An 18370-nucleotide genomic window follows, 5' to 3' on the forward strand; every position below is an offset into this window, starting at 1 on the left:
ACAGAATGGAGAAAAAAAACCTTGGGAGAAACCAGGCTCAGTCGGGGGCCAGTTCTCCTCTGACCAGACGAAACCAGCAGTTCAATTCCAGGCTGCAGCAAAGCCAGATTGTACAGAAGAATCATCTGATTCCTATGGTCTTGTCCCAGTGGTCATCTGAGACAAGGTCTTTACAGGGGATCTGTCTCTGGGGCTCTAGTTGTCCTGGTCTCCGCTGTCTTTCAGGGCTGTAGAGGTCCTTTCTAGGTGCTGATCCACCATCTGGGCTGGATACATACTGGATCCGGGTGACTGCAGTGACCCTCTGACTTGGAAACAGACTGGATCTGGTGGCTACGGTGACCTCCGAATAAGAGAGAAACAGACTAATATGAGCATAGATGCCATTCTTCTAATGATGTAGCAAGTACATTGGGTGTTATGGGAAGTGTTCCCGGTTCCGGTTTACCTAATTAATGCAGCCTAAAAATCCTTTAACGGATTTGTATATTAGAAGTGTATTAGTATGTTATGTGTAAGCCAGGTTAAAGAGATGGGTCTTTAATCTAGATTTAAACTGCTATAGTGTGTCTGCCTCCCGAACAATGTTAGGTAGGTTATTCCAGAGTTTGGGCGCTAAATAGGAGAAGGATCTGCCGCTCGCAGTTGACTTTGATATTCTAGGTATTATAAAATTGCCAGAGTTTTGAGAACGCAGCAGACGTGGAGGACTATCATGTAACAAGAGCTCGTTCAAATACTGAAGTGCTAAACCATTCAGGGCTTTATAAGTAATAAGCAAGATTTTAAAATCTATACGATGTTTGATAGGGAGCCAGTGCAGTGTTGACAGGACCGGGCTAATATGTTCATACTTCCTGGTTCTAGTAAGAACTCTAGCCTGCTGCATTTTGGACTAACTGGAGTTTGTTTACTAAGCGTGCAGAACAACCACCCAATAGAACATTACAATAGTCTAACCTTGAGGTCATAAACGCATGGATTAACATTTCTGCATTTGACATTGAGAGCATAGGCCGTAATTTAGATATATTTTTGAGATGGAAAAATGCAGTTTTACAAATGCTAACAAACGTGGCTTTCTAAGGAAAGGTTGCTATCAAATAGCACACCTAGGTTCCTAACCTGATGACGAAGAATTGACAGAGCAGCCATCAAACCTTAGACAGCGTTCTAGGTCATTACATGCAGAGCTTTTAGGTCCTATAATTAACACCTCTGTTTTTTCAGAATTTAGCAGTAAGAAATTACTCGTCATCCAGTTTTTTATATCAACTATGCATTCCGTTAGTTTTTCAAATTGGTATGTTTCACCGGGCTGCAAAGAAATATAGAGCTGAGTACCATCAGCATAACAGTGAAAGCTAACACCGTGTTTCCTGATGATATTTCCCAAGGGTAACATGTAAAGCGTGAAGAGTAACGGCCCTAGTACTGAGCCTTGAGGTACTCCATACTGCACTTGTGAACGATATGATACCTCTTCATTCACAGCTACGAATTGATGGTGGTCATATAAGTACGATTTAAACCATGCTAATGCACTTCCATTAATGCCAACAAAGTGTTCTAGCCTATGCAAAAGAATAGTGTGGTCAATAGTGTCGAACACAGCACTAAGATCCAATAGCACTAATACAGAGATATAACCACGATCATATGATAAGAGCAGGTCATTTGTAACTCTAAGGAGAGCAGTCTCAGTACTATGATACGGTCTAAATCCTGACTGGAAACCCTTACAGATGCCATTTTTCTCTAAGAAGGAATATAATTGTGAGGATACTACCTTTTCTAGTATCTTGGACAGAAAAGGGAGATTCGAGATCGGTCTATAATTAACTAGTTCTTTGGCGTCAAGTTGTGGTTTTTTGATGAGAGGCTTAATAACAGCCAGTTTGAAGGTTTTGGGGACATATCCTAATAACAATGAGGAATTAATAATAGTCAGAAGAGGATCTATGACTTCTGGAAGCACCTCTTTTAGGAGCTTAGATGGAATAGGGTCTAACATACATGTTGTTGGTTTAGATGATATAACAAGTTTATACAATTCTTCCTCTCCTATAGTAGAGAATGAGTGGAACTGTCCTCAGGGGATCTATAGAGCACTGTCTGATGTGATACTGTAGCTGATGGCTGCATGGTTACAATTTTATCTCTAATAGTATCGACTTTAGAAGTAAAGTAGTTCATAAAGTCATTACTGCTGTGATGTTGGGAAATGTCAACACTTGTTGATGCTTGGTATAGTGTGGTATAGTGTATAATTTTAGTGTGGTATAGTGTATAATGTTACAAAAGCTTTTTATTTCAGATAAATGCTGATCTTTCTATTCATCAAAGAATCCTAAAATCCTGTTTCAAATATTAATAATAATAATAATAATAATACATATTTCTTGTACAGCAAATCAGCATATTAGAATGATTTTTGAAGGATCATGTGACACTGAAGTATCAGTAGAGTTCAAAAACTTGTGAATGGTAGTTTACTGTATATGATATATGCTTACAGCGATTTATGAATTAATTAGCATCATTAGCAGTCGTGGCCCAATGGTTAGAGAGTTGGACTTGTAACCCAAAGGCTGCGGGTATGAACCTCGGTACTGGCAGGGATTGTCGGTGGGGGGAGTAAGTTTCCAGCGCTCTCTCTACCCTCAATACCACGACTGAGATGAGACCCTTGAGCAAGTCACTGAACCCTCAACTGCTCCCCGGTTGCCGCAGCATTGGCTGCCCACTGCTCTGGGTGTGTGTGAGTTTGTTCCCTACTCACTGCTGTTGTATGCACTTGGATGGGTGCATACTAGCAGCCATATCACCCTGCAGCCCAAGATTGGTTGCCCACTGAAGCTAAGCAGGATTGAGCCTGCTCAGTACCTGTATGGGAGACCTCCTGGGAAAACTAGGTTGTTGCTGGAAGAGGTGTTATTGAGGCCAGCAGGGGGTGCTCACCCTGTGGTCTGTGTGGGTCCTAACCCAGTGTAGTAACGGGGACACTATACTGACATAAAGTACCGTCTTTCGGATGAGACGTCAAACCGAGGTCCTGACTCTCTGTGGTCATTAAAAATCCCAGGATGTCTTTCGAGAAAGAGTAGGGGTGTAACCCCGGCATCCTGACCAAATTTGCCCATTGGCCTCTGACCATCATGGCCTCCTAACCATCCCCATATCTGCTGATTGGCTTCATCACTCTGTCTCCTCTCCACCAAAAAGCTGGTGTGTGGCATTCTGGCGCAATATGGCTGCTGTCGCATCATCCAGGTGGATGCTGCACACTGGTGGTGGATGAGGAGATCCCCCCTTCTATGTAAAGCGCTTTCAGAGCCCAGAAAAGCACTATATAAATGCAAGGAATTATTATTATTATTATTATTATTAAATGCAGAGCACAAATTCCAAGTATGGAATGCCACACATCCTTTCCGATCCTAGATTACTTTAATTATTGGTAATGCAATAAAGCCCATGTTTCCAGTGATGGACACACTGTACAGTGTGTCGCCATTTTCAGTTTAGTCAATAATATACTTTTTTGAACCTGTAATAAGTTAACACATTTACTAGGATTTGGCCTACATTAAATATTTTTTAATCAGTGCCACAATGCCATGACAAATGCCTATCAATTTGGTAACAGCACCACCTATTGGTCAAAAGTAATTGTACTATAAATAGTTCTTCTTGACATTTAAACCACCTTTTTTTTTTTTTTTTTTGCAAACCTTTGTGTGTAAGACATAGTTGCCTTTTAAAGCCATCACACTTTATTATTAACTAATTTTATTTGCAGAGGGTGAAAGCTGTGCTTCAAACACCTCGGACAGTTTTCTCCACATGTTAGACACAGAGTTTGATCAAACATACTTACATAATGTCTAAGAAGGCATTAAATAACCTATAAATTTCAAATAATGTTACTGCAATCAAATGCTACTTCAAAGTGCAGAACGGGAAAAGGGGGACTTAAAAAGGACTAATATGGGGTGTATTATGTCAAAGCTGATACATTAGAGATTTGGCAAATACTGAATATAAACAAAAAACAAAAGTTTACTTTCATACACATTTACATAAAGTTTTGCTTTAAATCATTGCTACTTCTAGTGACTTCTCTTGGTAGAACTGTTGAAATCGCTACAGTTACAGTATGTGAAGGGAAATCTAAAATCTTTTAAAGCACACTACCTGCTGATCTATTTTTTTTTTAATTACATAAAAAAAATTCATTTGACATGAACGTGACATTTATTTAGATTTATTTTTAAAAAAGATTCTTTATGATGACTAACAAGAACTACTTTTCAAGTACTTGGAAAATGTTTGCTACTTCAGGAATTCTTCAGACATGGTAACTCTCGGCTGACATGATTTCTCTTGCTTTTTCACTCTCATTTGCTGTCTCTCTCTCACTCTATCTTTCTGTTTGTCTTTCACTCTATTTGTTTCATGTAGGCTGTGATTGCACAATTTAAATTAACAGAAATCACAGACCTGCTTGATCATCAGGTTCCAGGCTATTTGAATAACAAAAACTATTATCAGCCTATAAAGTATAAAAGGCAGCAGTCAGACAGACAGCAACTGGACAGAATCCCACGAAGACTAGCAAACATGGGCAAGGTATGTATAGGGTGGCCTTAATCCAGCAGAGTAGAGCTGCCAAAAACAGCAAAATCCTCCATAAATTTAATAAATGCAAAGATGGCTTTTTTTTTTTTTTGTGGAAACGGTTAGGCAATTATATTCAACATTTGCTACATAAACAAGCTCTAATACAAATACCTGTTGTGTAATGCAAGCCAAAAAAGCCAGTTACTTCAAATGTTAAAGGTTACTGTTTACAGAGAGACCACTCATATTTTAATATTCACGTTATATTCACATTTTTTTCTTTGCAGATCATCTTCTACGAGGACAGGAACTTCCAGGGTCGCTCCTATGAGTGCAGCAGTGACTGCTCTGATATGTCTACCTACCTCAGCCGCTGCCATTCATGCAAAGTGGAGAGCGGCTGCTTTGTGGTCTATGACCGTCCTAACTACATGGGAAACCAGTTCTTTATGAGGAGGGGCGAGTATGCGGATTACATGCGCATGGGAATGAGTGATGGCATCAGGTCCTGTCGCATGGTTCCTCAGGTAACAAAAAATAAAACAATAATAATATTATAATTTTAATCCTTAATAATAATAGTTAAATTGCTCAATTATTCAGACTGTATTGAATTAGAAATGCATTGAATCAGACTGAGTCAATACATTTCTTTACATCTAACAGTACAGGGGACCCTACAGAATGAGGATCTACGAGAGGGAGAACTTTGGAGGTCAGATGTATGATCTGACAGATGACTGTGATTCCTTCGTGGACCGTTATCGCATGTCCGACTGCCAGTCTTGCCATGTGATGGACGGCCACTGGCTCATGTATGAGCAGCCCCACTACAGAGGCAGAATGCTATACTTTAGACCTGGAGAGTACCGGAGCTTCAGGGATATGGGATACAGCAATGTCAAATTCAGCTCTGTTAGAAGAATCATGGACTTGTGTTAAATTCACAGTCTGAAACTATAAATGATAACATAATCATAAACAATAAATTTCTCACCATGCATTTTTCTGTTGTCTTGGTCTATTTTCACCACTTTTGAGGTCTGCCATCATTGTACCAAAAGGATGCAAACCAATGGAAATGAAACATATCAAATAAATCATTAGCCGCTATCACACAGTAATACCAGTAAATTGCTGCAAAATTACTGGAGCGACTTTACCAGTAAATATAAAAATGTGCTGTTCACACAGGAAAAGTACCGGTAAATTCTGTGACATCATCAACAGGAAATGTTGGGTTTGTAAGCATGGAGGGGTTTCTGATGTTTTCATTTTTGTGTCAAATGTTTACATTAATTCAGCCGCTTTTGGCCTAGAGACATCATATTAGCCAACTTCAAACTAAACTACATAGTGCGGAATAAATGATTGATCTGCATCAGAATGTTATGTTTGGCCCAGAGTAGACGTTCTGCTTTCACACAAACTACATTACCAGTAATTTACTGGTCATATTTCAATTTTGCAAACTGGTAAATTGCCAGAACGAATTTGCCAGTATTTTTGAAAAGGTCCTGTTTACACATGATCTCTAATTTAATTTACCAGTAAAGCCTGTATGTGTGAAAGGGGCTAACATCTGCTGTGAAAAGACTCAATAAAATCAGTATACATACCAAACAGAATTCTAAAGATTTATATACAAATAATTCTAGTTAAATGTCATGCAGACAACTGAATGTTCATGCCGTGACATTACAACCAATATTGATTGTGTTGTATTACCAAAATGCTCATGGGCATTGGCCTTGTGGGAAGCACTCTGACATGTGCCTCAGGTGACACAAGTTGTAGAGGTCCTTTGCCAGTCCTGTTCCTTTCTCTCCTCTCTTCTTAGAATCTCCAGTCCAATAAAGGTAAAAAAACCCTCAAAATATTACATAAAAATTGACATGGGCAAAAAAAGGCATTGGTTATTTTTATGTCTGCATGCATGTAAAACAATACTTGTGTATCACGGTGTAAAGATAGTGTATCGTACTGTGAAATACACTTCTGAATAATCAACACATCCTACACACAAATGAAAAGAAGCAATCTTTCTGTTTTTAGTTTAATTTCCCAGTCTCAAATGAAAACATTAAACAGACACCAACATAACAGATAATAGATAATAGATAATAAAGATAATAAACTAATATAATCCAGTATGGCACTAGGAGATCTTCAGTTACCAGTGTCCCCTTAAGGCTGGACTGATATGCTTGACAATGTCAGTTTTAGGAAAGAAACCTTACAAAACAATTTATTACTGAAATATATGTCTCTGTTTTATTCTCTCTATTCTACTCTATTCTGTTTCAAATGTACAATGAATGACACAATAGTGGACCAGTTGTCCTCCTCCACCTGCTCTACAACCAAGAAAAGCCACAGTTGGCACAGGGTATAGGTGCAAACAGTTCTGGTAACTACTTGTAGACTAGTTTAGAAAGAAATAGAATTGCTGAGTAAGGAGTTCAAACAATGGGCTATAGATTTTAAGCAATCAAGTTGAGTATAAAAGCATCACAGTAAAACACTGGCACTATAGAAACAAATGCAAAATCATGGGAAAGGTAGGAGATTACTATGCTGAAGAAGATAAATGTGGTTTTGAATGGGATTAACACTTAGATCAAATCACATCTGAAATAAGATCAACATTGATTTTACAATGTCGGCTATTATTGGAGGAATACAAGGACAGTGTACTTTTTAAATGGATTAACAAGCAAAGTAAACAACAAAGAGTAGCATATCCATTGTAAGCATGTCTTTTGTCACTATACTTTCCAGATAATATTCTATGAGGACAGAAACTTCCAGGGTCGTAACTATGAGACTAGCGGTGACTGTCCTGAGGTGACCTCATACCTGAGCCGCTGCTGCTCATGTAGGGTGGAAAGCGGCTGCTTTATGCTCTATGAGCTCACCAACTACATGGGTTACCAAATGCTGGTAAGAAGAGGAGACTATCCTGATAACCAGTGGATCATGGGAGCAAGCAACAGTGACTGCATCAGATCTTGCAGAATGATCCCTATGGTAATTCTATAAATATATATATATACATTAAATTGATGCAATTTAATTACTAAACAATGATTTTTTTCTCTTGCAGCATAAAGGAACGTTCAGAATGAGAATCTTTGAAGGAGAGAACTTTGTCGGACACAAGTACGAGCTGATGGATGACTGTGAATCAGTCCAGGAACGTTTTTACATGGCCGATTGCCAGTCCTGCAATGTCACACATGGCCACTGGCTTCTGTATGAACAGCCCAATTTCGAAGGCAGAATGATATACATCAGGCCAGGGGAGTACAGCAGCTTTAATAATATGGGTCTAGGCCCAGTGAAAATTCGTTCCATCAGACGCATCATGGAGTCCTGTTAGAAGAAATTACACTTGCTAAGAACGAAAACACATTTCTATATAGTTTCCCAACAAGAAATGTTGTGACATTTAACTCGCGAATGTGCCAAGGATCTACAGTATATTGTCAATTTCTCCACATATGTTTGAACAAAATGTATGACAAAACCAGCTTTTGTTTGTGGAAGCTGTACTACCAAATGTTGATTAACATGCATCTGATTCATTACAGTAACATCTCATTTTGTTGATCGTCTAATGTGTGATGATAAGGTTCATTGCTTTTAAGAAATATACAGATGTATACAGATCTCTTTGCCAGGAGATTGTAAAATAAAATGTAAAATATATATATATATATATATATATATATATATATATATATATATATATATATATATATATATATATATATATATATTTGACAACAGCAACTGACAATAGAGAGTTTAAATTTGTTGAATGTAAAAAGTCTTAAAAAAGCATAAATTAAAAAAGTCTTTAAAGGTTTACCAATCGACTACTTTCAATAATGTAAATACAGTATGTGTGATCTTATTCTTAAGACCAGTTTTGAAAATCCTCAGACCATTGTCAGACCTTACACTGGTGCAGTGGGCCCTGTGTTCCTCCTGATGCATGACAATGCCCAGCCTCATATGGCCAGTGTGTATAGGCAGCTTCTGGATGACAAAGACATTGATGCCACTGACTAAAACTCATATTCCTCAGACCTGAGTCCAACTGAGAACCTCTGCAATGTTATGTATCGGGGCATCTGAAGTCACAAAAAAGCACCACAGACTGTCTTGGAGCTTGCATATAGGCATGTGGCCATACACACTAATGACTTACATTATTCAATACATCAGAGCTGTAGTCATCAAACATGCAAATCGTATGGCTCTTATACTGCAGGATGCCCCGTTTGCGAGCCTCGCGGATTACAAGGTCTTTAACTTGAAATGGATGAAAACGCAAGATGAAGGGTCGCGGTTTTCCTCCAGGCGCAGGCTTGGGAGTGAGACTCTGATGCGCTCTATCTACTGTACCTCAGGGGGCGAAGTAAGGACCTCTGGACCAAGCACATCAATTTGCAATTGAGAGAAAAACGCTGATGGATGAGGGCCTTCAATCGATTCAGGTAATCCAATGATCTGAATTTTTGGACGTTTGCTGCAAGCCTCCAGATCAGGTACTTTGTGTTTTGGCAGATCGTTGACTTTCTGCAACGCGCAGTAGGGGCCCTCAAGTTGCTGGAGCCATTGGTCTTAAGTGGCGTTAAATTTGAGAGTATCAATGTGTCATCCGTGATCGTTAATAGCTGATTGAATGCTATCCAGCATAAAAGCAAGGGACTCGACTGAGGATTTGAAACCTTTTCTGCGAGTTTTCCTTTAGCTTTAGACATCAAAAGGCGATCCAAAAAATTACAGCATATTTATGAAACTTTGTTGGCACTACAGATAAAAAAAGAAAGGTTTAACAAGAAACTAAAAAATAAAACAGCGGGAGCAGGCTAAGCACACGACTACTCTGCACACCCCATAACCAGAAGTCTCGAGACTCATTTTAAAGAGAGTTACATTAAATGACAAATTTTACACACAACAATGTAAATTTGGACTGTTTTTGCTCTATTTTAAAAAAAATTAAAATAGTGGGTTATGCTACCCGTATCTCAGCAACACAGAATGGTGTTTCATTCCCAAATAATTAAGCGTTTGTGAACAATTCAAGTGAGTCAATGATTCAATGACCCTTTCATAAACACAATGGTCCCTTACTTTGTTCATAAATAAATCAGCCAGTTTGAAAAAATTGGTTGAATGAATGATTCTTTACAAATACATACATATATAATAGTGTCATTTTTCTCAGTGTTTCATATTTCTGTGTTCATAATGTTATATTTACAATATTAAACTCATAACATTATTTTGTAATTGCAATTTTGATAAATGGTAAGATGGATTTTGTTGATAATGATTTCATTAAATTGGTATAACAGCCTAGTGTATAGTGTTAATTAGAGTAATTAAAACATGTTCAACAGTATGTAACTAAATTTTATGAATAATTATGAAAGGGGTACACAAAATGTCTTTGTGTGGACCTGAAAGAAAGGACAACTGGTGAACAGTATCAGGGTTACGGGTGCCAAAGACTCATTTATGCAGGTGGGGAGTGAAGGCTAGCGGGTCTAGTCCAATCACACAGAGGAGCTACAGTCTGCTGAAAAACTTAATGCAGGCCACGACAGAAAGATGTAAGAAGACACTGTGCATTACAGTTTGCTGATTTGGGGGCTAGGTAGCCACAGACTGGTCAGAGTGCCCATGATGACCCCTGTCTACTGTTGAAAGTACAATGGTGCTTCCTGATGGCAGTGGCCTCTTTCAGCAGTATAATGAACCCTGTCACACTACAAAAATTACTCAGGAACAGTTTGAGGAACATAACAAAGATTTCAAGGTGTTGCCTTGACCTCCGAATTCCCCAGCTCTCAATCCAATTGAGCATCTATGGGATGTGCAGGACCAACAAATCTGGTCCAAAGAGTCCCCACCTCCCAACTTGCAGGACTTAAAGGCAAGTCTCTATCTGCTGCTAATGTCTTGGTTCCAGATACCACAGGACACTTTCAGAGGTCAAATAAAGTCCATGCTTCGATGCACCAAAGTTGTTTTGATGGCATAAGGGGATCTGCACAATATTAGGGCATGTGGTTTTAATGCTACATCTGATCAATGTATACCAATAACTGTTATTAATGATTATTAGTACTGGGGCACCCCCAGATGACTGCTCTTCTTCTTTACTCCTTCTACAGAAGTGACAGCACTTGTAGGGAACAGTTTGTCAAACTACTCGAGATGCAGATGATACCACAGTTATTTTTACACATCATGGACACAGTATAGTACAATACATTTACAGAGACCCCCTGGAGTGAACTGGAGTTCATTGTCTTGCTCAACCACACAGTGGTGATAGCTCAAAGCTCAGTACTTGGGTTGATCTAACAGCTTAAACCTGAACACTACACCATAAGTGAGGTGGGAACTTTGCAAATCAGTGCTCGTTTTTTTATTTTGTTGACAAAAATGTCTTTAATTTAGTTATTTTGTCTTATCACATTCATTATTTTTTGTTCAGTTTACTCTGAAAAATAACATTTTGTTTGGCAATAATGTGCAAAATGAAAGTGTTTCAGACCAAACCTTTTAAACACTGTAACACTTCACTAGTGCCTGGGTCCTAAAACCCTGCAAAGGTACTGTATATTCTGCAATAACAACCAGCTGGATGCACTCTATCCCTTACATATACTGTTTTAAAATATAATTGATTGAAAGGTATCAATAGATTGCTACTACCAGTTTCCTAAGGGTGTGCAAACTTGGCTACAAAATGGAAAATTCCAGACAGGATAAAAAAATAAAATAAATAAATAAACAAAATCATTAAACTCATGTTCATCGCATAGTGTATAAGTTGTCTTACCACTGAACAATGTTTTGTTAATAAGCATTTTAAATATATATATATATTAAGTAATTTACATGTACAGTGAATTCTCTATCGTTTCACATCTAGAAAGGAAATTGTGTGGCCCACTCACAACTGTACCACTCATGCTGACAAATATCCCCATAGATCTCACTTTTCATTAGAGCCTCCATGTATTTTTGCTGGGTCAGGAGCTTACTCACAATGCAGAGCACATATTCTTTGGTATAAAAGTGAGCGCTTCAAACAGACTGTGTCAGTGTAGCTGGCAGATCCACTCAGTCCTGAGGAGCAACTTGCACAACTGTGACCATGGGCAAAGTAAGTTATGTGATCTAAAGTTGCAACAACTCGCAAACTGAAAATACTTAAAATAAAAAACTGCTGAGAGTATGTAATGCATAAAGTTATCTTAAAATTATATAGAATGCATAAATGCAACAAATTTTCCTAATTAAAAACTTTAAATCAATAAAATAATAACTTGGACTTTTTAGGTTATCTTCTACGAAGACAGGAACTTCCAGGGTCGCTCTTATGAGTGCACGAGCGACTGTGCTGACTTCTCCTCCTACATGAGCCGCTGTCACTCTTGCAGAGTGGAGAGTGGATGTTGGATGATGTACGATCGTCCCAACTACATGGGAAATCAGTATTTCTTTAGGAGGGGCGAATACGCTGATTACATATCTATGTTTGGAATGAGTGAATGCATCAGGTCCTGCCGTATGATCCCTATGGTGAGTTCTATGAATATTTGAATGTATTTGAAAATGTTATCATCATAGTACATGAGAAAGTGAACACATTTGGGCCTCTTTACATTTGATCCCACAAGTTCAGCCTGTTAAACATAAATATAATTGTCTTCTCTCCCACTACAGTACAGGGGATCCTACAGAATGAGGATTATGAGAGGGAGAACTTCATGGGTCAGATGTACGAGATGATGGATGACTGTGACAGCATCATGGATCGCTACCACATGTCTCACTGCCAGTCCTGTCATGTGATGGACGGCCACTGGCTCTTCTATGAGCAGCCCCACTACAGAGGCAGGATGTGGTACTTCAGGCCTGGAGAGTACAGGAGCTTCAGTAATATGGGTGGCATGAGATTCCAGAGCATGAGGCGTATCATGGATTCTTGTTACTAGTGTTCCAGTGTTTCAATAAAATTTGTCTAAATTAATTTTTGACACTACTGTTTTTATGTTTATATATATATATATATATATATATATATATATATATATATATATATATATATATATATATATACTGATACCATGGACAGGAAGCATAATTTATCCTCTCTGACAAGAACAGTGATTAACTAGTACATTTTAAACAATAAAAATACTATTATACTAACATTAAAACAAAATGCATGTGGAAGACTTCAAATAACATGCAGTTTCTGAATATTAACATTTTCATAAAGAACATGAGAATTGCTATTTTTCTCTCTATATATTTTCAGTCTATATTTTATTAGCCTGTTTTTTAATGATCATTAACAAATTTGTTTCACAATTTACCACCAATAAAAATTATGTTTTAGAAAATACAGATACTACAAATGGATACTTTATCCATTTAATAAAATAACATTTCCTTCCAATACAATTATGTATGGATTAGTGCTGGGCAACGATTCAAATCTTTTAAAATTGCGATTTATTGCATTATTTTCTGCGATTAATTGTTTAATCGCATTGTTATGCACAAAATTCAATAATGAATTCAAAAGTAGTGCATTGTGCACTTTTTTCATTTAAAACTACTGCTATATGAGCAAAAGTGTAATAATTCTTTTACATAGTAGCAGTTAAAATATTTCTTGTAAATCTCAACTTATTAATGTAATGTAATCAAATTAGATATAAAACCATTTGCCACTGCCAGGACATTAATGTTTTTATAGAAAATATTTTATAGTTTGATATAGAAAAACAAGTTATGCTCAAAGTCCAGAGCCTCGATCATAACATTATAATGGGCACCTTCCGAGTAGAGACCTGCACTATTGCGGGACCCAACTCAACAGAGTGCGGCGCGAGACAACACTTGATGGGCGAGTGCGGTAGTGAGTGGGTAGAGAATCGTGTGTGCAGGATGCGGGAGAATAAGGGTGTACTCAGTACAAGCCTACTCACACTAGACAATCTTAACCACGGGCGTGGTTCGTTTAGCCGTCCCTGGCTAGGTTGGAAGAGGTGGACTAGAGCACGGTTTAGTTGGGCTCAGGCGCAGTACACATGTAGTGTGAGTGCTAACTGCGCCAGAGCGCAGAACTTCTGATACGTGCAGCATGATTGCGTATATATCAAGCGGCAACCTCCCACTCTGTCTCTTGAAACCAACACGGAAGTGACTAAAACTGCAAGTCAACAACTGCCTGCTGGAGGCTGGCTCCAAAAGGGAGTCAATCCCATAGACTCCCCATGTTAAAATGCCCAACTTTACAGCATAAAAAAAAACATCTTTACAGCCTGATACAAAAAATTATTTTGGTTTATATAGCTAATTTTGCCCTTCGTGACAACTGTGAGGGGCGTGAATTTTTTTAACTCATCCGTTTAAATTATATTAAGCCATAAAGTTCTGCATAATTAAGGGCGTGGGCACTATAGTGACAGGTGGATTGCCGCTGCTGGCACTGCCGCCATGCTAGGTGGGCATGGCTTAAGCAACCAGCTCCCGCCTTTTTGCCCATTTTCGATTATCCGGGAGTGACGCACGGTGACGCGCTGCCAAGATAGCGACGGCCGCCGCCGCCCACTTTGTGCTTCAAAAAGCTCTTCAGGAATCTACGAGTGACGTCACGGACACTATGTCCATGTTTTTATACAGTCTATGGTATATATATATTGCGAGAGGGCAGTGTGTCACCGCGTCCCAAATGACTCAAAATAATAAACCACAAATTTACAAAACGATGCACTCCACTGTGCTGAGCGAGAGCGCTTCTCTGCTGTCTTCACGTGCTATCGGAAACTTCCTGTTTCCCACTGATGAAGTCATGATTACAAGCTTGTTGCATTATTTTCTGTTAAAAATAACAGTGGCTTGTGAATGTTGATACTTAGTCTAAATAATTTTAGTGTGTTATGTTAGGCCCAACCCATATGCTCTCATTGGTTGAGACGCTCATCCCAAGTCAGTACTGATCAACATCCCAATTGTCCTGTGACCCATGGTTTGTCTGTATGTAAATTCAGAGTCAGAAAACAACATGCTTTCAAAATAATAATAATAATAATAAAAAACTGTGTTAATATGCGATAAAATATTTGTCGGCGTTAATTAATTAACACGCTCAGCCCTAGTATGGATATTTTAAATCAATATAATACCATGCCATGTACATAGAGTGAATATCATACCACTACAATAGCAACAGTGAGATTTCAAATGAGCAGAGAGTCTGATTGCTTTTTCCAGAATCATTTAGTTAAAAAATGACATAATATATATTATGACATTATATTTGGATAATGATTATTTTTAGTGCAACCTCTGCACAAACATTCTCCCTTTGCTGATTATATGACACATCCAGTGAATTCTATCCAAATAATTGTATTTCTTTAAAAACCTGACTAAAAAGGTGTCTAGTTATGTAGATGTTTGTAATTGGATTTACTTGTGGGAGAAAGAAAAAAACCTGGTTACAGCTTGAGTCCCTTTGTACACAACTGGCCCTATGGTTAATCTCTGGATGATCATAGTATTTGATGGTATGTTGTTTTTCAACACCCCTTCTTAGCAAACTCAGCTTCTGTTTATAGAGAAATGCTCCACGCCTGAATAATTTAAGTCTAATTCATTTTCACAAAACACAGCAGCAGAATATGGTTGTCAGCCTTGTATTTGAGAAGAAGAAAATGCAGTAAACAGTAAAACAATTTTTGCTATAAACAAGAGTGTTTATGATCAGAAAATAACATATCAGTTTGAAAAATCAAGTAGTAATTGGCTGTTAAAGTATCTGGAAGTGGCTGACATTAGAACCCTTGCACATTCATGGTAAAAATGGTCAAGCCCACTTTTACATAAAAAAAGGGGTGGTCACACTACACTTTGACTTTTCGTTCCATTGACTTCAATTTATACGCAGGTGAATGCTGTATAATGAAAGCACATGCGGATGCAAAAAAGTTTCATATTTCACTGCATTCCAAAACTGAAGTATAGGGTACTTTGAGCTGCAGAGTTATATCACATGAAGACATGACAGATAATCAAGAGGAAGAAGAAAGACCTCAATGTCATTTTCATCCCAACAATACTGGAAAAGCCAATGAAAAGCCTTGGAAAATGCTAGGATGCAAGCCTTAAAGAGAGTAAACAAAGAATGTAGGCAGGAGTCTTGAGATCATTAGGCTATTCTGCCTAGAAAGCTAAAGAATTGGTGCCTACAATTTGGCCTGCTGCCCAGACTGATTTGGCCTCTAACCATGGTTGACATTCCCCTCACACAAGTCGAGAAAATTTAGAGAATCATAAGCTCCTATATAAAGAAATGGTTAGGTGCTCCAAGATGACAAGATGAAGTAGTGTTGCTCAGTACGGGCACTTCATTCTCTCCAACTACCAATCTCAAGTCTGGTATGAGTTTAAATGCACCAAAGCAGGGTTAGAAATGAACCTCTCAGAGTCCCGAGTCCCAAAAGTTCAGTGATAACAGTCCCAATCAGCAACCCAGCACCCTGACATCGTGGACCATGTTCAACAGGGAAGAGGAGGGTTGGGTCTGTGTCAGGGCAGACCCTGGTGGAACAAGGCTACACCTTCAGCGCAGCGAAAACTGATAGTCCTGAATTTCCAACATCAGGAAGAGGCAGCAATGCATGCTAAAGCAGTCACTCAAGCCCAGTATAAACAGTGGAACTGGAAGAGCATAGAGAAGAAGAAAATTAGCAGTAGGGAATTGTGGAAAGTTGAGGCAAGTAGAATCAGCTTTTAAAGGTAAGCCTGTCCTTGGGAGGTACATATTGAAACATACTGAGGCTTAAATGCCTGGCTACAGTGACTGAGGCGAAAAGAATAGCCAGCAATACCCTGCTCTTCAGGACATCAAGCACCACTGAAGCAGTACTATTCATTTGGGAAGGGCAGAAGGTACAGGGAGAGCTTCCTTCATTGACCAGGGCTGTACATCTCAAAGGAGCCTGGGACTGGAAAATGTTGGCTGATGTGGGTCAGCAACTCATTGTTCCATCCAAAATTGTCAGTACCAGCCAAGACCTGGTTTTGTGGTCCAGCACCCTGCACATTGTATATTTTTATTTAATTGACAGTACCCTGGGAGGATGCTATTGAGAAGGCAAATTAGAGGAAGAGGTTTCAATATGCAGAAATGGCAGTTGAATGCTCAACAAAAGGGACAGAATGCATTGGTATATCCGGTGGAGATTGGCTGCAGGGGCTTTGTGGCAACATCAATGGATCATATTTGTTGGTCCAGCACATCCTATAGATGTTGAATCAGATTGAAAGCTGGGGAATTTGAAGGTCAGGACAACACCTGAAACTCTTTGCCATGTTCCACAAATAATTCCTGAACAATTTTTTATTCAGAGTGGCAGGGTGCATTATCCAGCTGAAAGAGTCTACTGCCAGTAGGAAACACCGTTGCCATGAAGGGGTGTACTGTACATGGTCTGTAACAATCTTACAATAAGTGGTACGTGTCAAAACATCCACATGAATGCCAGGACCCAAGGTTTCTCAGCAGAACATTGCCCAGAGCATAACACTGTCTCTGCATGAGCAATGGGAGCTCATGACCATTAAGCTGGTTCACCGGTTTTCCTTTCTTGCACCACTTTTGGTAGTAATTACTGTATAATAGGAGCACCCCACAAGACTTGTAGTTTTAGATATTACTAACAATTACTATTTGGCACTTGTCAAAGTCACTTTTTGCTTTTTCCTACTTTTAAACGTGAAATTCAAGAATTCTGATTGTTCTCTTGCTGCCTTATATATCCCACCCTTTGACACATGCCATTCACCTGTCAGTGGCTCTAATGTTGTTGCTGATTAAAGTATATTGTATATAATGTTGCAAAATCGCTAATGGTAACACAGCGACCGTCTGATGCAGTTGATTGAATTACATTTTTTTTTAATGAGAAACAAAGATTTGTTTACAAACTAATTTATACACCCTCTGTTATATTAATATAAATACAAATATTTAACACAAAAGTAGCATTCTTGTTTTATACAACAGTCAGTTTCAGTCGGCGCTGATAGCCTTGTGGGCAGTGCACACAGACATATAGTGGCGTGGAGCAACGGGTGTCCCGAGTTCATATTCTGGCTTGTGGACCTTTCCCCATCCCACCTCCTCTATCTCTCCCACTTCACTTCCTGTCATTACACTGTCCTATCTAAATAAAGGCAAAAATTCCTTACAAAAGGACTGGACAAGACGTGTTCCAAGAGATGTTTCTGCATTTCTATTACTCTACTTGTCTGTTCTGGGCTCAGCTTAGAGTACATGAGGACTGTAGAGTGAAAGCAGACAACAGTTATGCAATTTTGCCTTAAAGGTTTTATTATACTAGTGAATAGAACAGAAAATTGGGCAAAGGTGGAAAAATCTGCATACAGTACATACATACTATACAGTATGTGGTAATAAGATAAATTCTTACTCCAAAAAAGACGTTAAAAAGTTAACACACATTTGACATTCAAATTTGAATCTACAATATTTGTACCAAAAATGTAGTACATTATACCCACAAAGGTAAGATAAAAGGCATTTGAAGAACAATTGGCAGGAAAATTACAAAAGCATGTATGTTTATCCTATGATGGTCTCTATGACAACTTGCACAGTCAGGAATTGCCTAAC

At 38.6% G+C, this 18370-nt stretch overlaps 2 protein-coding genes and 1 pseudogene across 2 annotated transcripts; all 3 read left to right on the plus strand.

Annotated features, from left to right (window-relative positions):
• Positions 1 to 4578: 4578 nt before the first annotated feature.
• LOC109061062 (gamma-crystallin M3) lies at positions 4579 to 5626 on the plus strand. Its single transcript, XM_042731312.1, has 3 exons — positions 4579 to 4632; positions 4911 to 5150; positions 5290 to 5626. The coding sequence occupies exons 1-3, from the start codon at positions 4624 to 4626 to the stop codon at positions 5563 to 5565; spliced, it is 525 nt and encodes a 174-aa protein (XP_042587246.1). The 5' UTR covers positions 4579 to 4623; the 3' UTR covers positions 5566 to 5626.
• A 1542-nt stretch (positions 5627 to 7168) lies between these two features.
• crygm5 (crystallin, gamma M5) lies at positions 7169 to 8140 on the plus strand. Its single transcript, XM_019078203.2, has 3 exons — positions 7169 to 7184; positions 7405 to 7653; positions 7730 to 8140. The coding sequence occupies exons 1-3, from the start codon at positions 7176 to 7178 to the stop codon at positions 8003 to 8005; spliced, it is 534 nt and encodes a 177-aa protein (XP_018933748.1). The 5' UTR covers positions 7169 to 7175; the 3' UTR covers positions 8006 to 8140.
• A 3619-nt stretch (positions 8141 to 11759) lies between these two features.
• Positions 11760 to 12685, plus strand: LOC109061064 (annotated as a pseudogene).
• The last annotated feature ends 5685 nt before the right edge of the window (positions 12686 to 18370 follow it).

The sequence above is a fragment of the Cyprinus carpio genome, chromosome B9 (assembly GCF_018340385.1).
Source record: "Cyprinus carpio isolate SPL01 chromosome B9, ASM1834038v1, whole genome shotgun sequence".
NCBI classification, from domain to species: Eukaryota; Metazoa; Chordata; class Actinopteri; order Cypriniformes; family Cyprinidae; genus Cyprinus; species Cyprinus carpio.